General features: G+C 45.9%; 1 protein-coding gene across 1 annotated transcript in view; it reads right to left on the bottom strand.

The window, feature by feature from the left end:
- The window catches only part of LOC136659085 (aldehyde oxidase 3-like), a 69,251-nt gene extending 65,792 nt beyond the window's left edge, over positions 1–3,459 (bottom strand). The window contains exons 1-2 of the mRNA XM_066636145.1: positions 3,406–3,459; positions 502–559 (exon numbers count right to left, since the gene is read on the bottom strand). Of these exons, the coding sequence (XP_066492242.1) occupies positions 502–559; positions 3,406–3,459 (112 nt within the window). The remainder of the gene's footprint in view (positions 1–501; positions 560–3,405) is intronic.
- Positions 3,460–12,442: the final 8,983 nt, after the last annotated feature.

Here is a 12,442-nt window from a genome sequence, read left to right as displayed (position 1 = left end):
CCTTGCCCTGTTCCACCCATGCTCTGCACTGACTTACCAGTGTTTGGGCTTTTCCTGGGGCCACTAGTGGATAACTGAGGCCACAGGCTGCTTGCAGCTGCAGCCTGGCTGCACCCTATGGCATGTCACCTTTCACAACAGTGATAATGCACATTGCACTGCCAGAATGCAAGCAGCAGCTCGCCCATAGGATTGCGCCCTGAGGCTGCTATATCTTCAACAGATGTGTAGAAGAAGGAATTTTGAACTTGAAATATGCCAGGTGAGAGAGCTGTACCAGCCAGTATTCTCTCTTCTGCACTAACTATTAAAAGGTACAAGACAGCTGCCCAACTCTGCCATTAGTACAAAAGCCCCAAAGCAAAACTCAGCACATTTAAACTAGCTTTGTATGACAGCTCCCCCAAATCAAAGCTTTATTTTCACAGTGATGCTGTTTTTGTTACTAATATAACCTTTCATTTTGAATCAATAGTCACCCAACAATGCATCAAAGGATACGCCCCTTTCTTAGGTAATTAAGCAGCCGTTCTTCAGGATCAGCACACCGCTCTATCACCTGCATCAGAAAAGAAAGGAAAGTCTCAAGACAAAATGCATCTTCAGAAGCTGATTGGTTGTGCTTTCTATAGGGAAAATTAATATCACATGTTTTCCTGCAGTTCCTATTGCTCTTATTCAGCATTACAAATGTATGAGAATTTCACATGCATCAGAGAACAGTGAGTTGAGTAATTAGGAGGTAGAGCAAAGTAAGTGGAAGCTACCATGGGCCACAGATGCACAGATAATGGTACAGTAATTACAACAATGAGCTTTAGAAGGGGGTATGAAAACAGTGGATGAAAACAAGATCCTTTCACACAGTCTTCACTCATCTAAAACATATGTAGCATCCTAGCAGAGGTAGTGTAAAACAAGAGCAGAACATCAGGCTCATTATTTTGAAAATCTTGAGACGTTTTCTCATGAAGCCTTATGTACACTTCAGCATCTCAATGTTGTTGATTTAGGTTAGCAAAAACCACAGAGGCTTTGTAAAAGCAATATACTACATTTTATCCTGCATACTTTACATTCAAATTACAGATGTGGATGGTGACAGGCCTGTTCATCCTCTCATCAGATAGAAACTGAGCTACAAATCTCATGCAACTGCTTTCCAGTTTAGCCACAAGCAGGTGATAGAAGGAGCAAAACACATTGTTACCACCTTCTCAAGAGCTGTGCATTCTCACTGTGTAAATGTATACCTAATCACATACTAGTATGGAGTTCCTGCATGACTCCTTTAGTTTTCAGGCATCTGGTGATATGTACATCATTCTGGCAACCAAGCAATCATATTCACCCAGATCTAGCAATCGGTTTTGCCTTCATGGTAAGGCATGTGTGAATAAGCTGCTTTGTGTGGTTAAAACTGTAATAACAACAACAACAACAACAACAACAACAGGTATTTATATACCGCCTTTCTTGGTCTTTTATTCAAGGCGGTTTACATAGGCAGGCTTTATTAAATCCCTATTAAATAGGGATTTTTACAATTTCAAAGAAGGTTCTTTCTTTCAAGAACGACTACATTCAAGGTGTTTCATTCCGATCTGGCTTCACATTCTGGCCTCCATCCTCCCACGCTCAGAGCAGATGGAATTGCTCGGCTTCAGCTTGTCAGCTGCTCCAAGGTTGCACGGTGCCGGTGGCCTCGAACTGGCGACCTTGTGGATGTTATCTTCAGGCAGACGGAGGCTCTACCCTCTAGGCCAGACCTCCTGCCCTGTACTGTACTGAAAATTGCTAACCAGGAGCAACACCAGAGGTTGGCCAGGCTGAGGGCTCACATTAATCAGAGTCTGCCTGGTCAGACCAATCCCTGGTGATGGAGGTGGCACCCAGTGTGTCTTCAGGAGGCCCCATTGGGCCACCAGTGCAGACTTCTTTCCCAAGGCCACCAGTGACCTGATGCTATCACTGTTGCTAACCACTGGCAAAATCATGCAAGCCATTGATCAGCTTTATATACTACAGTAGTATGTTCGCATTGGATACTGCAGCTCTAAATATTTACAAGTTGGCTGTCGGGGTGAAGGATACTCATCCAGATATGTATTTACTGAAAAGTTCTCAATTGCTTCACAGGTACCCATCTATCACTTGATGCAAATCTGAATCCTTAAGGCAGGGCTTTTCAAACTGGGGCGTTGCGATGCCGCAGTCTGCGGGCTCTGGCCCCTGCCCCCTTAAGGGGTGGGGGCAGCCTGGAGGCAGGGAGGAGGCAGAGGCGCGATCCCCAGGATTCCCAGGATCCCCAGGATCGCGCCGCTCAGGGGGGCTGCAGAGGCTTGGGTACACGTACCCAAGACCCTGCAGCCTCCTGGGGGTGTGGGAAGCCCGGCGTGACCTGCAGCAGGGCTCCCCGCAGCAGTGAAAGTAGATGTGGAGCGATCGCGCTCTACTTCTGCTTTAGCAGAGGCGGGGCGCAATCGCTTCACATCTACTTTCACTGCTGCGGGGAGCCCTGCTGCAGGTCGTGCCGGGCTCCCCGCACCCCTGGGAGGCTGCAGGGGCTTGGGTACGTGTACCCAAGCCCCTGCAGGCCCCCTGAGCAGCGTGATCCCGGGGATCGTGCTGCTGCCTTCCCCCACCCCTGCTGCCTCCCCCCTCCCACCCACGCAAGAACTTAGTGGCTCTCAAACTCTCCCAGAGAGTTTCAAACTCTCTCAAACTCTCCCAGAGCTCTCAAATTCTCCCAGAGAGGCTCTCAAACTCCCAGAGAGTTTGAGAACCATTGCCTTAAGGGATTGCATGCAGCTTTTGTCTGCACATTAGTGGTAACAGGTAACATCTTGTGTGATGTGACTGCCCAGGCTCAGTAAAATGCCTGAGAGCCCAACCCTATGCAGGGCTACTCAGAAGTAAGTCCCATTATAATCAATAGGGCTTACACCCACCCAGGTAAGTGTGGATAGGATTGCACCCTGTATTTCACAGACAAATCCTACAAGTTCTCTAGGAAAATTCTAGGACATAACTGGATGTTTCATTTCTATTCATTTTAATTGGATTTCTGCATTTAAACACTAGAGAAGATGCCCTGTTCTTCCATTTTAGCCTAATAACAAAAACAATGTTATACGTAATTTTATCTGACCTGGAATAACTGCTGATAATAAACTATATGACTGTTAAGCAGGCAAAAAACAAGTAAGAAACTATATGCTGAAATGTCTAAAGACTGCAGGGAAAATATGTTCCAAAACTATCAATTTGCAATGATCCTCTTCAAGAATAAACTCCATATTAGATCACTAGCCTTCTTTATATATACAGTGTGACAAGTCTCCCTGGTTTCTCCAGATTAAAAAAGGGTGTACCCCAAATAAGTTTTTTTTTTTAAATGCTTACCTTCCGGCCATTCACAAAAAATATGAGCTCATCTGATTGCTGGGGACAAGCCATTCTTCCATATAAAAACAACTTTGAAAGATGTCAAAGATGGTATTAAACACTAGCAAAGAAACAGATCTTCTATGTTGGTTTCAACACCTGATTAACTTACCAGTTTTTCCCAGAACCAGATAAAAAGGAGGCAGGTAGGGAGGAGGAGCCAGGACAAAATCAGCTGAAATATCCCCCTACCGGATTATTGTTGCTACCTGATTATTGTTTCTTCCACTGCAAGCATATGCAGAATTTTCTTGGAAGAACTCACACCTGCCTTGAGGTGACTATTAGTCATATAACAAAGATGAAAAGAAAAATAATTTCATGTTATGACAAGATTCCCTTTCCCTCCTGGTCTCCCTTCCAATGCTGCACTTTCTTCTATGCCTTCCCAGCTCTATCCCCAGACTGGCTAATGGTTGTTCACTCTCTAGAGACCTAGCCTGGGATCCCTATGGGACCTCTACCCCCATGGATTCATATATCATGCAACCACAGCTGTCTCTGCTTTCTTCTCTGGATTTTCCTAACTCCCAGAAAGTGGCTTGGACAAAGAACAGGGCAAGGTTAATTTCAGGCCATTTCTGCATGGGATTAGTATCCATGCAAATAACCCATGAGATCGTTCTCTCTCATTTATGCTGTGTTTAAATACAGACAATGCAGAATAAAAGAGGGAATGAATGTATATTTTGGTCAGTATAGGTTTATACTCAAAATCACCAGGCCTGGTGCTTTTAGACACCAGGAGGCCTCTGTCATATCCTAATCCCCTTCCCAAGCTTGAAAGCCCAAAATGGGGCTACTCCGTTATGCACCACCAATGTAGACCTCCAGCCTGTTCAATTTCAGAGCTGCCTATTGCACAACAGTACTCTTGTTATCAATTCTGTGATTTTTATTATTCAGCAACTAACAAATAATTCCTACTCACATTCTGAGAACATTGAATAACAGCCCCGGCCCCCAGGGCGGCAGCGGTGCCAAAAATGGCTGCTGCTGCATCCTGCGCACCTCTCAGGCACTGTCGGTGGCTCCTCAGGAGAAGAAGACTTTTGTCCCCTTCCCCCAGGTAAGCTGAGTAGCCCCACAGTGGAGCTACTCGATTCCACGCTGACCCTTGGGTCAGTGCAGAATTTTGAACCTCCATATCGGGCCAGCAGCCCAAAATGGAAGCTCGGGATCCGGTGGAGTTTTGTGCTACCGGTTCCACCTCCCTCCTGCCCCATTCCCTCCTACCGCCACACCTCCTCTCCGTCCTCACCCCTCCTCTCCCCAGCCCAGAACACCTGCTCTCCGCCTCCCCCTATGCCTCTACCTACCTCTCCACTGCTCGGCACTCCGCGTAACCGCCGAGTGGCAGAGCTCCGGCACTTGCCCAGCACTGGGCTACCACCAGTGGAGCACCAGTGCTAGGGTCCACAAACGTGCCTTATGGCACCTTTGCGACAGTGTGTGCTGGTGGTGAGACAACATGATGAGCTCAGGATTGGGCTCCCAAATTCTGAGCTACCACAGAACATTGTACAGTATAGACTCTGATAAAATTCTTAGGCAAGTCCAGACACAAAGTGAGCTATTAGGATTTGATTCATTGCCGATTGTGCACAAAGGAAATAAAGGTGGCAAGAAAACCAGTTTGTAGCTCACACCTTGGCTTCATGGCCAGATTCAGAGCCCAATTCTGAGCACTGCACACTGGCTTACTGCCGGTGCACAATATCGGATATGTGTGGGGCTTAGCGCTGGCCAAGTACCAGAGCTAGCCTAGCATGAGCACGCACTGGGCCAGCGCTGGTGGGAGGCCAGTGGTCTACTACTGCTTGGTCGCCTGGCCACTGGGTGGTGGAGAGAAGAGTGGGGGTGTGGGGGGAGGCGGGGAGGAGGCGTTGGAGCTCCCCTTTCAGCCCATTGTGGGGCTACTTCCTTTACTCATTTATTTAACAAACTCTAAATTGGTTTCCTAAAAACCCAAAGAATTCATGAACAACTGTGGGATGGATTACACATGTAAACACGATATTCAGATCTTGATTTTCAACTATTTATGCTCTCATAACAGTTTTCCGCCTACAGTGTTGTAAATCAGTAATGTGAACTATTCATTCACAGTTGAGAGAAAGATGGAGAGACACAAGAACCATACCTTGGATGAGTAGATAGCTGTTGTGCTTTGGGAAGATGCCAGCAGGGAGACACGGGCAGCCCAGTCCTATGCTGCCTGGGGTGCAGGGCTGCCACGGCACTGAAAATGGCTGCCGAGGCATCCTGAACGCTAACTGGGCAGTGGTGCCTGCACTTTGGGAAAAGGGGATTTTTGTCCCCTTCCTCCAGGTAAAGAAAGTAGTCCCGCAATGGGAGTACTCAATTCTGTGGCAACCCTTGGGCTGCCATAGAATCGAGAGCATCAGTGTCAGGCCCTTAGCTCAGTCCTCCCTCCCTCCCACCCCATTCCCTCCCCCAGCATGCCTCTTTCCCACCTCCCCCCTGCCTCTGCCCACCCCAGAACGCCTCCTCCCTGCCTCCCCCCACACCCCCACCTACCTCTCTGCCAGCCAGCAGTTCAGGCGACCGCAGAGCAGTGGAGCACCATTGATCCACCAGTGCTAGTGAAGTGCCAGCCGGTGCTGAGGGCTGCGAACATGCTTTACGGCACTTTTGTGACACTCACCGCTGGTGGAGCACTGGCAGTGCGAACTCAGGATTGGGCTCTGAACTGTTCCTGGATGTTGCAAACTGCAGGGATTTTATACTGATCCAGGCCCTGGGTGTACAGGACACCCTCTGGGGAGTATTTGAATTCTTATTTTGTGTAAAGTCAAACACCTTGAACAAAGGCGCCTCCAATCTGAGAAAAGGCACTTGCATGATGGTCCCCATGCACCTTATAGCAGCCTCTTATTACAGGGCCAGAAGAGCCCACATAATATATTATGATAATTCTACACAAAAAGCATGTCAGACACTTCTTCATACTTAAAGGAATTAAATAAAAAGAATAACATTATAAGCTACAGAACTAAAACAAACAAACAAAATTGTATACACTAATATCAGCAGGGCTGTTTTCACAGCTGTTATTAATTGTTGTCTTCCTTTTAATTTCACCATCTCAGTGGGCTTAGATATTTGTGTAATTCATTGTTATCTACATTATTGTTGGGAGTTTGAAAGTTTGAAATTGTGCCCGCCTCTACCTCTGAAAAAACTGAAGAGGCAAGTTACATAAGTTTTGTGCTGAACCAAATTTTAGTAATTACCTAAACTGCAACTTGCTGAGATCAGATTTTAGCTGTGATAAAACGCTTACTTGATAGTAGACTAGTCCCTTATTGATAGAGAAATAAATAAAACTATAAGACTAACTGTTGAAAATGTATTTTATTCTTTATGAGTCATTTCCATAGAGCAGCAATTTTCAACATTGGCACACTGACAAGGGACTAAAATTGTCAAGGCACACCACCAGTCTTTTGACAATTGACAAGGCACACCTTGCTGCTGTTCAGGGAGTTGACATCCCTCAATGGCCCTATTAAAAATGATATTTTAATAAGTAAATAAATTTGCCAAACTCCCACAGTAAATCTGTGGACCACTCGCAGAACACCAGTGCACCACGGCACACTGGTTGAAAATCACTGCTTTAGAGCATCTTCCTCATTCCGATTGGGTCCTCAGAACAGCTTACAACAATAAAAAGAATTAATCAATTGAACAACTATAGACGAAAAGCCAGAAAATCAGCAGACATGAAACCTCAGACAGAATCATTAAAAGCATGTTCAAATACCAGTAGGTCTTCAAAATTGTGGAAATGGTGGTTTTGAGGACTAGTACCATCACGTTATATATCATTCAATGTGTAATTTAATGCAGAATGGAATGAAACAAACCACATTGAAATATCTGTGTTCCAGGGATTGGAACTCGAGTCCGGTGAGTTTGAGTTGTGAAAATGTGTGTTTTTCTGTGACGTTTGGAGACTCGAGTCACCCTTATCAATGACTCAGCAAAACACCTGAGTTTAGGGCTCCTGACTAATGAGTCACCATAGGCTTAGGCAACTCAAGTCACCCACAAACAGCTACAGGTTGCGCCACCTCCATCTCGCCCAAAAAACCTCTAGTGTCATTCTGGAAGCCAGGCTTTGCATGTGCGAGCGGCAGCGGCAGCAGGGTATGTTATGTTCAGAGACAGGGGCTGGGGGGTGGAGCAAAATGGTTAACTTTTCACAGCACTTGTAACAACTTTTGCAGAAGTTTCCACTTTAGTTAGCTTTGCAGGCTCCGTAATCCATGTGAGGGTCCTGCATTTGTGCAGAAGTGAGGGGCGGGAGGCACTTCTTCTTCTTCTCCCCCAGACCATCCAGGAGAGGGAGGGGGACAGGAGAAGCCATTTTCCACCATAGGGACAAGTGGGTTTTGCAAGCAGAAGGAGGGGGGAATCTGGGGGGAGGCTGTTCCTGGAGCAGTAGAAAAAAAAGCCAGCCATGTTTCACATCCGCATTCCGTTGCTTGTAGCCTCAGCAAACAATGCTCTTGCATGTTCTCTCTCATGTTCCCAGAACAGTGACCATCCAGGCAGGCAGCCTTCCTTAGCTTTTTGGCTAGGCAGGCAGGCCGGGGAGGCCATCTTTGGGATATACTTCTGCAGAAGCAGCAGTCACAGCAGCTGTGCCTTTCTTTGGGGGGGGGGGGGGAATGCTTCTTATTCGATTCAGAACAGGGTTGTTTTATTCTACTCATGGGTTGCTTAAAGGTGTCTGAGCAGCATGTCTCTCTCCAGCCTCCCTTGATTCAGCTTGCCTGTGTGTGGCTAAGCTCACAGAGGCCCTACCTGTGGGTTTCTTCCCATCCTTTCCTATACCCTCCTGCCATGCCAAGGTGGGATGCATCCTCCCACCCTCCTTCCCTGTTAGGTTCCCCCCATGTCTGTGATGAGAAGAGAGGGTGGGTTTCCTTCGTTGCAGCTGGGGTGGAAAAGGGGAAAAGCTATGGGGAAAGGGAACGGATTGGCACGTTCTGCACTGTTGCCGTAGAAGGAATGGGCAGGAACAGCAGGGGAAGGTTTTAAAGGGAAATCCAAAACATACACAGAGCCCAGCATCAGCCCCGCTTTTTCCGCAGAGCCATGGCTGGCTTTTGCTTGCTCACTCGGCTCTCGCTGCCCCCCAGACCCTCCCACCTTGCTGAACTAGGATGTGTCCTCCCTCCCTCCTTCCCTGCAGTGCCCATGATGTGAAGAGGGGTGGGTTCCATCGTGGCTGGGGTGGGATCATACAGGGGAAGGGAAAGGATCAGTGCATTCTGCACTGCTGCCTTAGATGGGGACAGCAGGGGAATGTCTAAAGAGAACTCATGCATGTAATGTGAATGCCAAGCAATAAAGAGATATTAGACAACATACAATCTGCATTTAGATTCTCTACACTTGTTACTTGGGGTGTTGGATAGAGCTATGATAGACACAATTAATAATAATAATAATAATAATAATAATAATAATAATAATAATAATAATAATAATAATAATACAGTAAGTCAAAATAGTTAAAAAGAAGTTTATGCATCAGAATACAACTGGGTGGTGATAACAATAAAAGGTGTTCAATTTTTTATAAATATGATTAGTTTGTAAACTGGTGAATTTTGCATATTGCCACATTTTATCTAACCAGTCTTTAATAGGTAGATTCTTTTTCTATAGATTTGGTTCAAACATTTCACTCTGCCATGACTACGTAAGATGTCAGTGCCATCATTCAAATAGATAAGAAGAAATGGCAGAAAATCTAGCTGCACAGAATATCCTATAATTTTTCTGTTATTGTGTCTCCTATTTTCTAAAAATATTTGCTGAAGAACAGCTTCATCACAGTCTGACAGTTGCACACATTAGTCATTTCCAGATTAACCAACTGTAATGTGCTTATTGAGGTCCAGAAAAATCTCCATAAGCACAAAATGCAACAGCAGGGCTAATGATGGGAGCCCAATCTCATCACCGTATTACACCAGTGTTTTATCAGCTGCACCTGCACCCGCTTTGTTTCTGGGCATGTGTCAAGGTGCCAGTTCCTACATTTTAAAACCCTAAAATGGTTTAGGACCTGTTTACCTAGAACACTGTCTCCTTGTGCATAAATCCACCTACTTGCTGAGAGCATCAAGAAAACTGGCATAGCTAGGTCATTTCATGCCCAGGGTGCATAAATTCATAAATTTTTGTCACCTTCCCCATACGACAAAATTATCTATCTGATTGATTGATATTTTTTATTTTTATACCACCCTTCCTCTAGTGTGGTGTTCATGGTTCCAACTACCTTCAAGGCTACTATATCCCTTGCACATGAAGGGCTTGCTTTAAAACCCTCTTTCCATCTCAGTACTGTATGTGTGTGGGGACTAATATCAAAGAAAGGTCTGGAACTGGTACCAAAGTAGGTGGAGCAGGAATGCAAAGAGCTGGAATAAAAGAAGCAGGTAGCGAAGCTAGAAGTAGAAATGTGTTATAGGAAGCTGGCAGAGGAAGAAATTGAGGTCACCAGAGGAGGAGCCAAAGACACCATCAAAAAGGCCTTTGGAACTGAAAGCGATAGGGCAATCAGTCCTCTGGGTTGGAAGGAACCATCTCAGAAGATGAAGACTCTCATCTCAGAAGATGAAGACCCCAACACTCTGGTTGTGGTCAGGAGCACAAGACAGTAAAAAACTGAGTGTACTGAACTGGAATACAAGTCAAATTTATGCTATTGGCCAAAAGGGAAAACCTTTTCCTGGAAAATCATTGTGTTTAAGAGGAACTCCTAAAGGATAAGAGAAACCCTAGTAGAATATGCTAGTACTGAGGTATTCAATCTGTGCATTGGGACTCCCTAAGCCTGGCTTGCCCCCAGAGGTGTCCTGAGGCACGAGGTGGGTGGGGCAGTGTGAGGTGGGGAGGGCGTGTGAAACATGGTGGGGGGAGGTGGTAGAGCCTCTCTGCCAAACCGAGAGAAGGCTGGCTGGGCAGTGCTGGAGGTGCTGCATCTCATCAGCACAGGGTGTGCTCCTGGCAGGCTTCAAACTGGGAGGGAAGCCTGACCTAGAGAGAGCTCTTTCCTTCCCTTGGGAAGGAGGGAGTCCAGCCTGCTGTTAGTGGGGGGGGGGTGTCCAAATGCCCCAGCCTGCATTCCTCCGTCTTGCCTGGGGGGAACAGGGGTGGCAGCTGCATGTTGGGGTGTATGTGTGTGAGTATGCCCCATCTACTTTGGGAGTGAGTTGTAATCTTGCTCTGTGTGGCTGCAATCCTGTCCACACTTTCCTGGGAGTAAGGCCCATTGACTCAAATGGGACTTACTTCTGAGTAGACCTACATAGGCTTGGGGGGGGTCAGTGTCAGCTTTACCAAGGATCTTCACCTTTCTCTTTTTCCTCACCCTTCAAAAAAGAAAAAAAAGCACTCTTGATCAGTCAAACTTTGTCTCCAAAAATTGATTAAAAAATAAAAATACCCATTCCTTTTCAGCCATCCCCCTTTTTCCTCCTGCCTCCTTTTGTGTGTGTGTGTGTGGGGGGGGGGTACTTCCCATGTTGGCTGTTGTTATAAGACAAAAGACACAATCCTAGCTAGGTCTACTCAGCAGTAAGTCCTATTGTGTTCAATGGGACCTACTCCCAGGAAAGTGAGGTTAGGATTGCAGCCAGTCTCTGGCTCTCAGTTTCACATCAGTTTGCAATTAGCAGATACGTACAAAAGAAAGTTTTCCCCTCCCCCAGCAAATTCACCACTTCCCCCCTCCCTTTCCAAAACCCTCCAGATGTGCTGCTAACAAACTCAAGGCACAATCCTAACCAGGTCTACTCAAAAGTAAGTCCTATTTTGTTCAGTGGGGCTTACTCTCAGGTAAGTGTGGTTAGGACTGCAGCCTCAGAGTGCTGGCAGCTGTTTTTTTGTTTCTAGTGCATAACTATAACACCTTCATCCCCATTTTGGGGGTAACTGAGGTGAGGTGATGTGTTGGGGAGCCGTGGTCAATGGCCACAAGGATCAGGGGAGCTGCGGGCCAGAAAAGTTTGAGAACCACTGTGCTAGTAGATCAAAACCCTTTCATGTTATTGGGAAAGCACTTCATGCTGCCTTTCAAGACCCATTTCCCCTTGCGTCAGGCCAGTGGTGCAGGCAGGATGAGAGTCAGGCTGATAATTACAGTTTGACATGTCTGTAATAATTCCAAGAACTAAAGCTGCAGGCAGAATCAGTTTTGATTCTCAGTGAAGAATAGTCAGTTTGGGCACGGAGAGGACCTTCTACACCATGGCAAGCATTTTATGTGGGATTCTCTAATGAAATCAAACAACAAGCATTATTGTGCAAGAGCACAATAATGTCTTGGGTTACTAGTTTCAGTACCTTTATTGGCATACAGTTAAAAGATCATTAAACACTTTCATACAGCTAATAGAAAAAAATGTTTGCTTATAACATAACACACCAACTTGCAATTAACTCCTGAAATTCAGAGACTTCAAAGAAATGGGGGCACGCTTCAGATTAGATGCCACAATTTGCGAGATAAATGTGGCTATCTGGGAAATGGTGTTAGGGTCAGTGGAAGCTAATAAGGCTTGCAATATAGCAGAATCCTCCAAGAAAAAATTGAGATAGGGTTGGAGAGCTGGACATTTCCTCCTGGCCTCATAATGAAGCGGACAATGGAAAAGAAGATGGACTAAAGTTTCTACAGCACGCTGAGAACATGGACAAATTCTCTCATGTAGAGGAGTACCATTGAATCTGCCCCAAAGGACAGCAGATGGAATGGAATTACTACGGGCCATAGAAAAGGCCCTTCTAATTTTTGGACATTCCAAGGTGTATAAATAGTTGGGAGTTTCCCCTACTCTGACCGGTAAATGAAAGTGTAATGGTGAGCAGACTTTGTTGGCAGCAGATAAAATATTGGAAGTATGAATATCCAGGAGTCTCTCTTTGATGGGCCTAAATGCCTCGT

This window comes from Tiliqua scincoides, chromosome 1, assembly GCF_035046505.1.
Source record: "Tiliqua scincoides isolate rTilSci1 chromosome 1, rTilSci1.hap2, whole genome shotgun sequence".
Lineage (NCBI taxonomy): Eukaryota > Metazoa > Chordata > Lepidosauria > Squamata > Scincidae > Tiliqua > Tiliqua scincoides.
The sequence above is the reverse complement of the archived record's forward strand: the minus strand, read 5'-3'. Positions and strand labels throughout refer to the sequence as shown.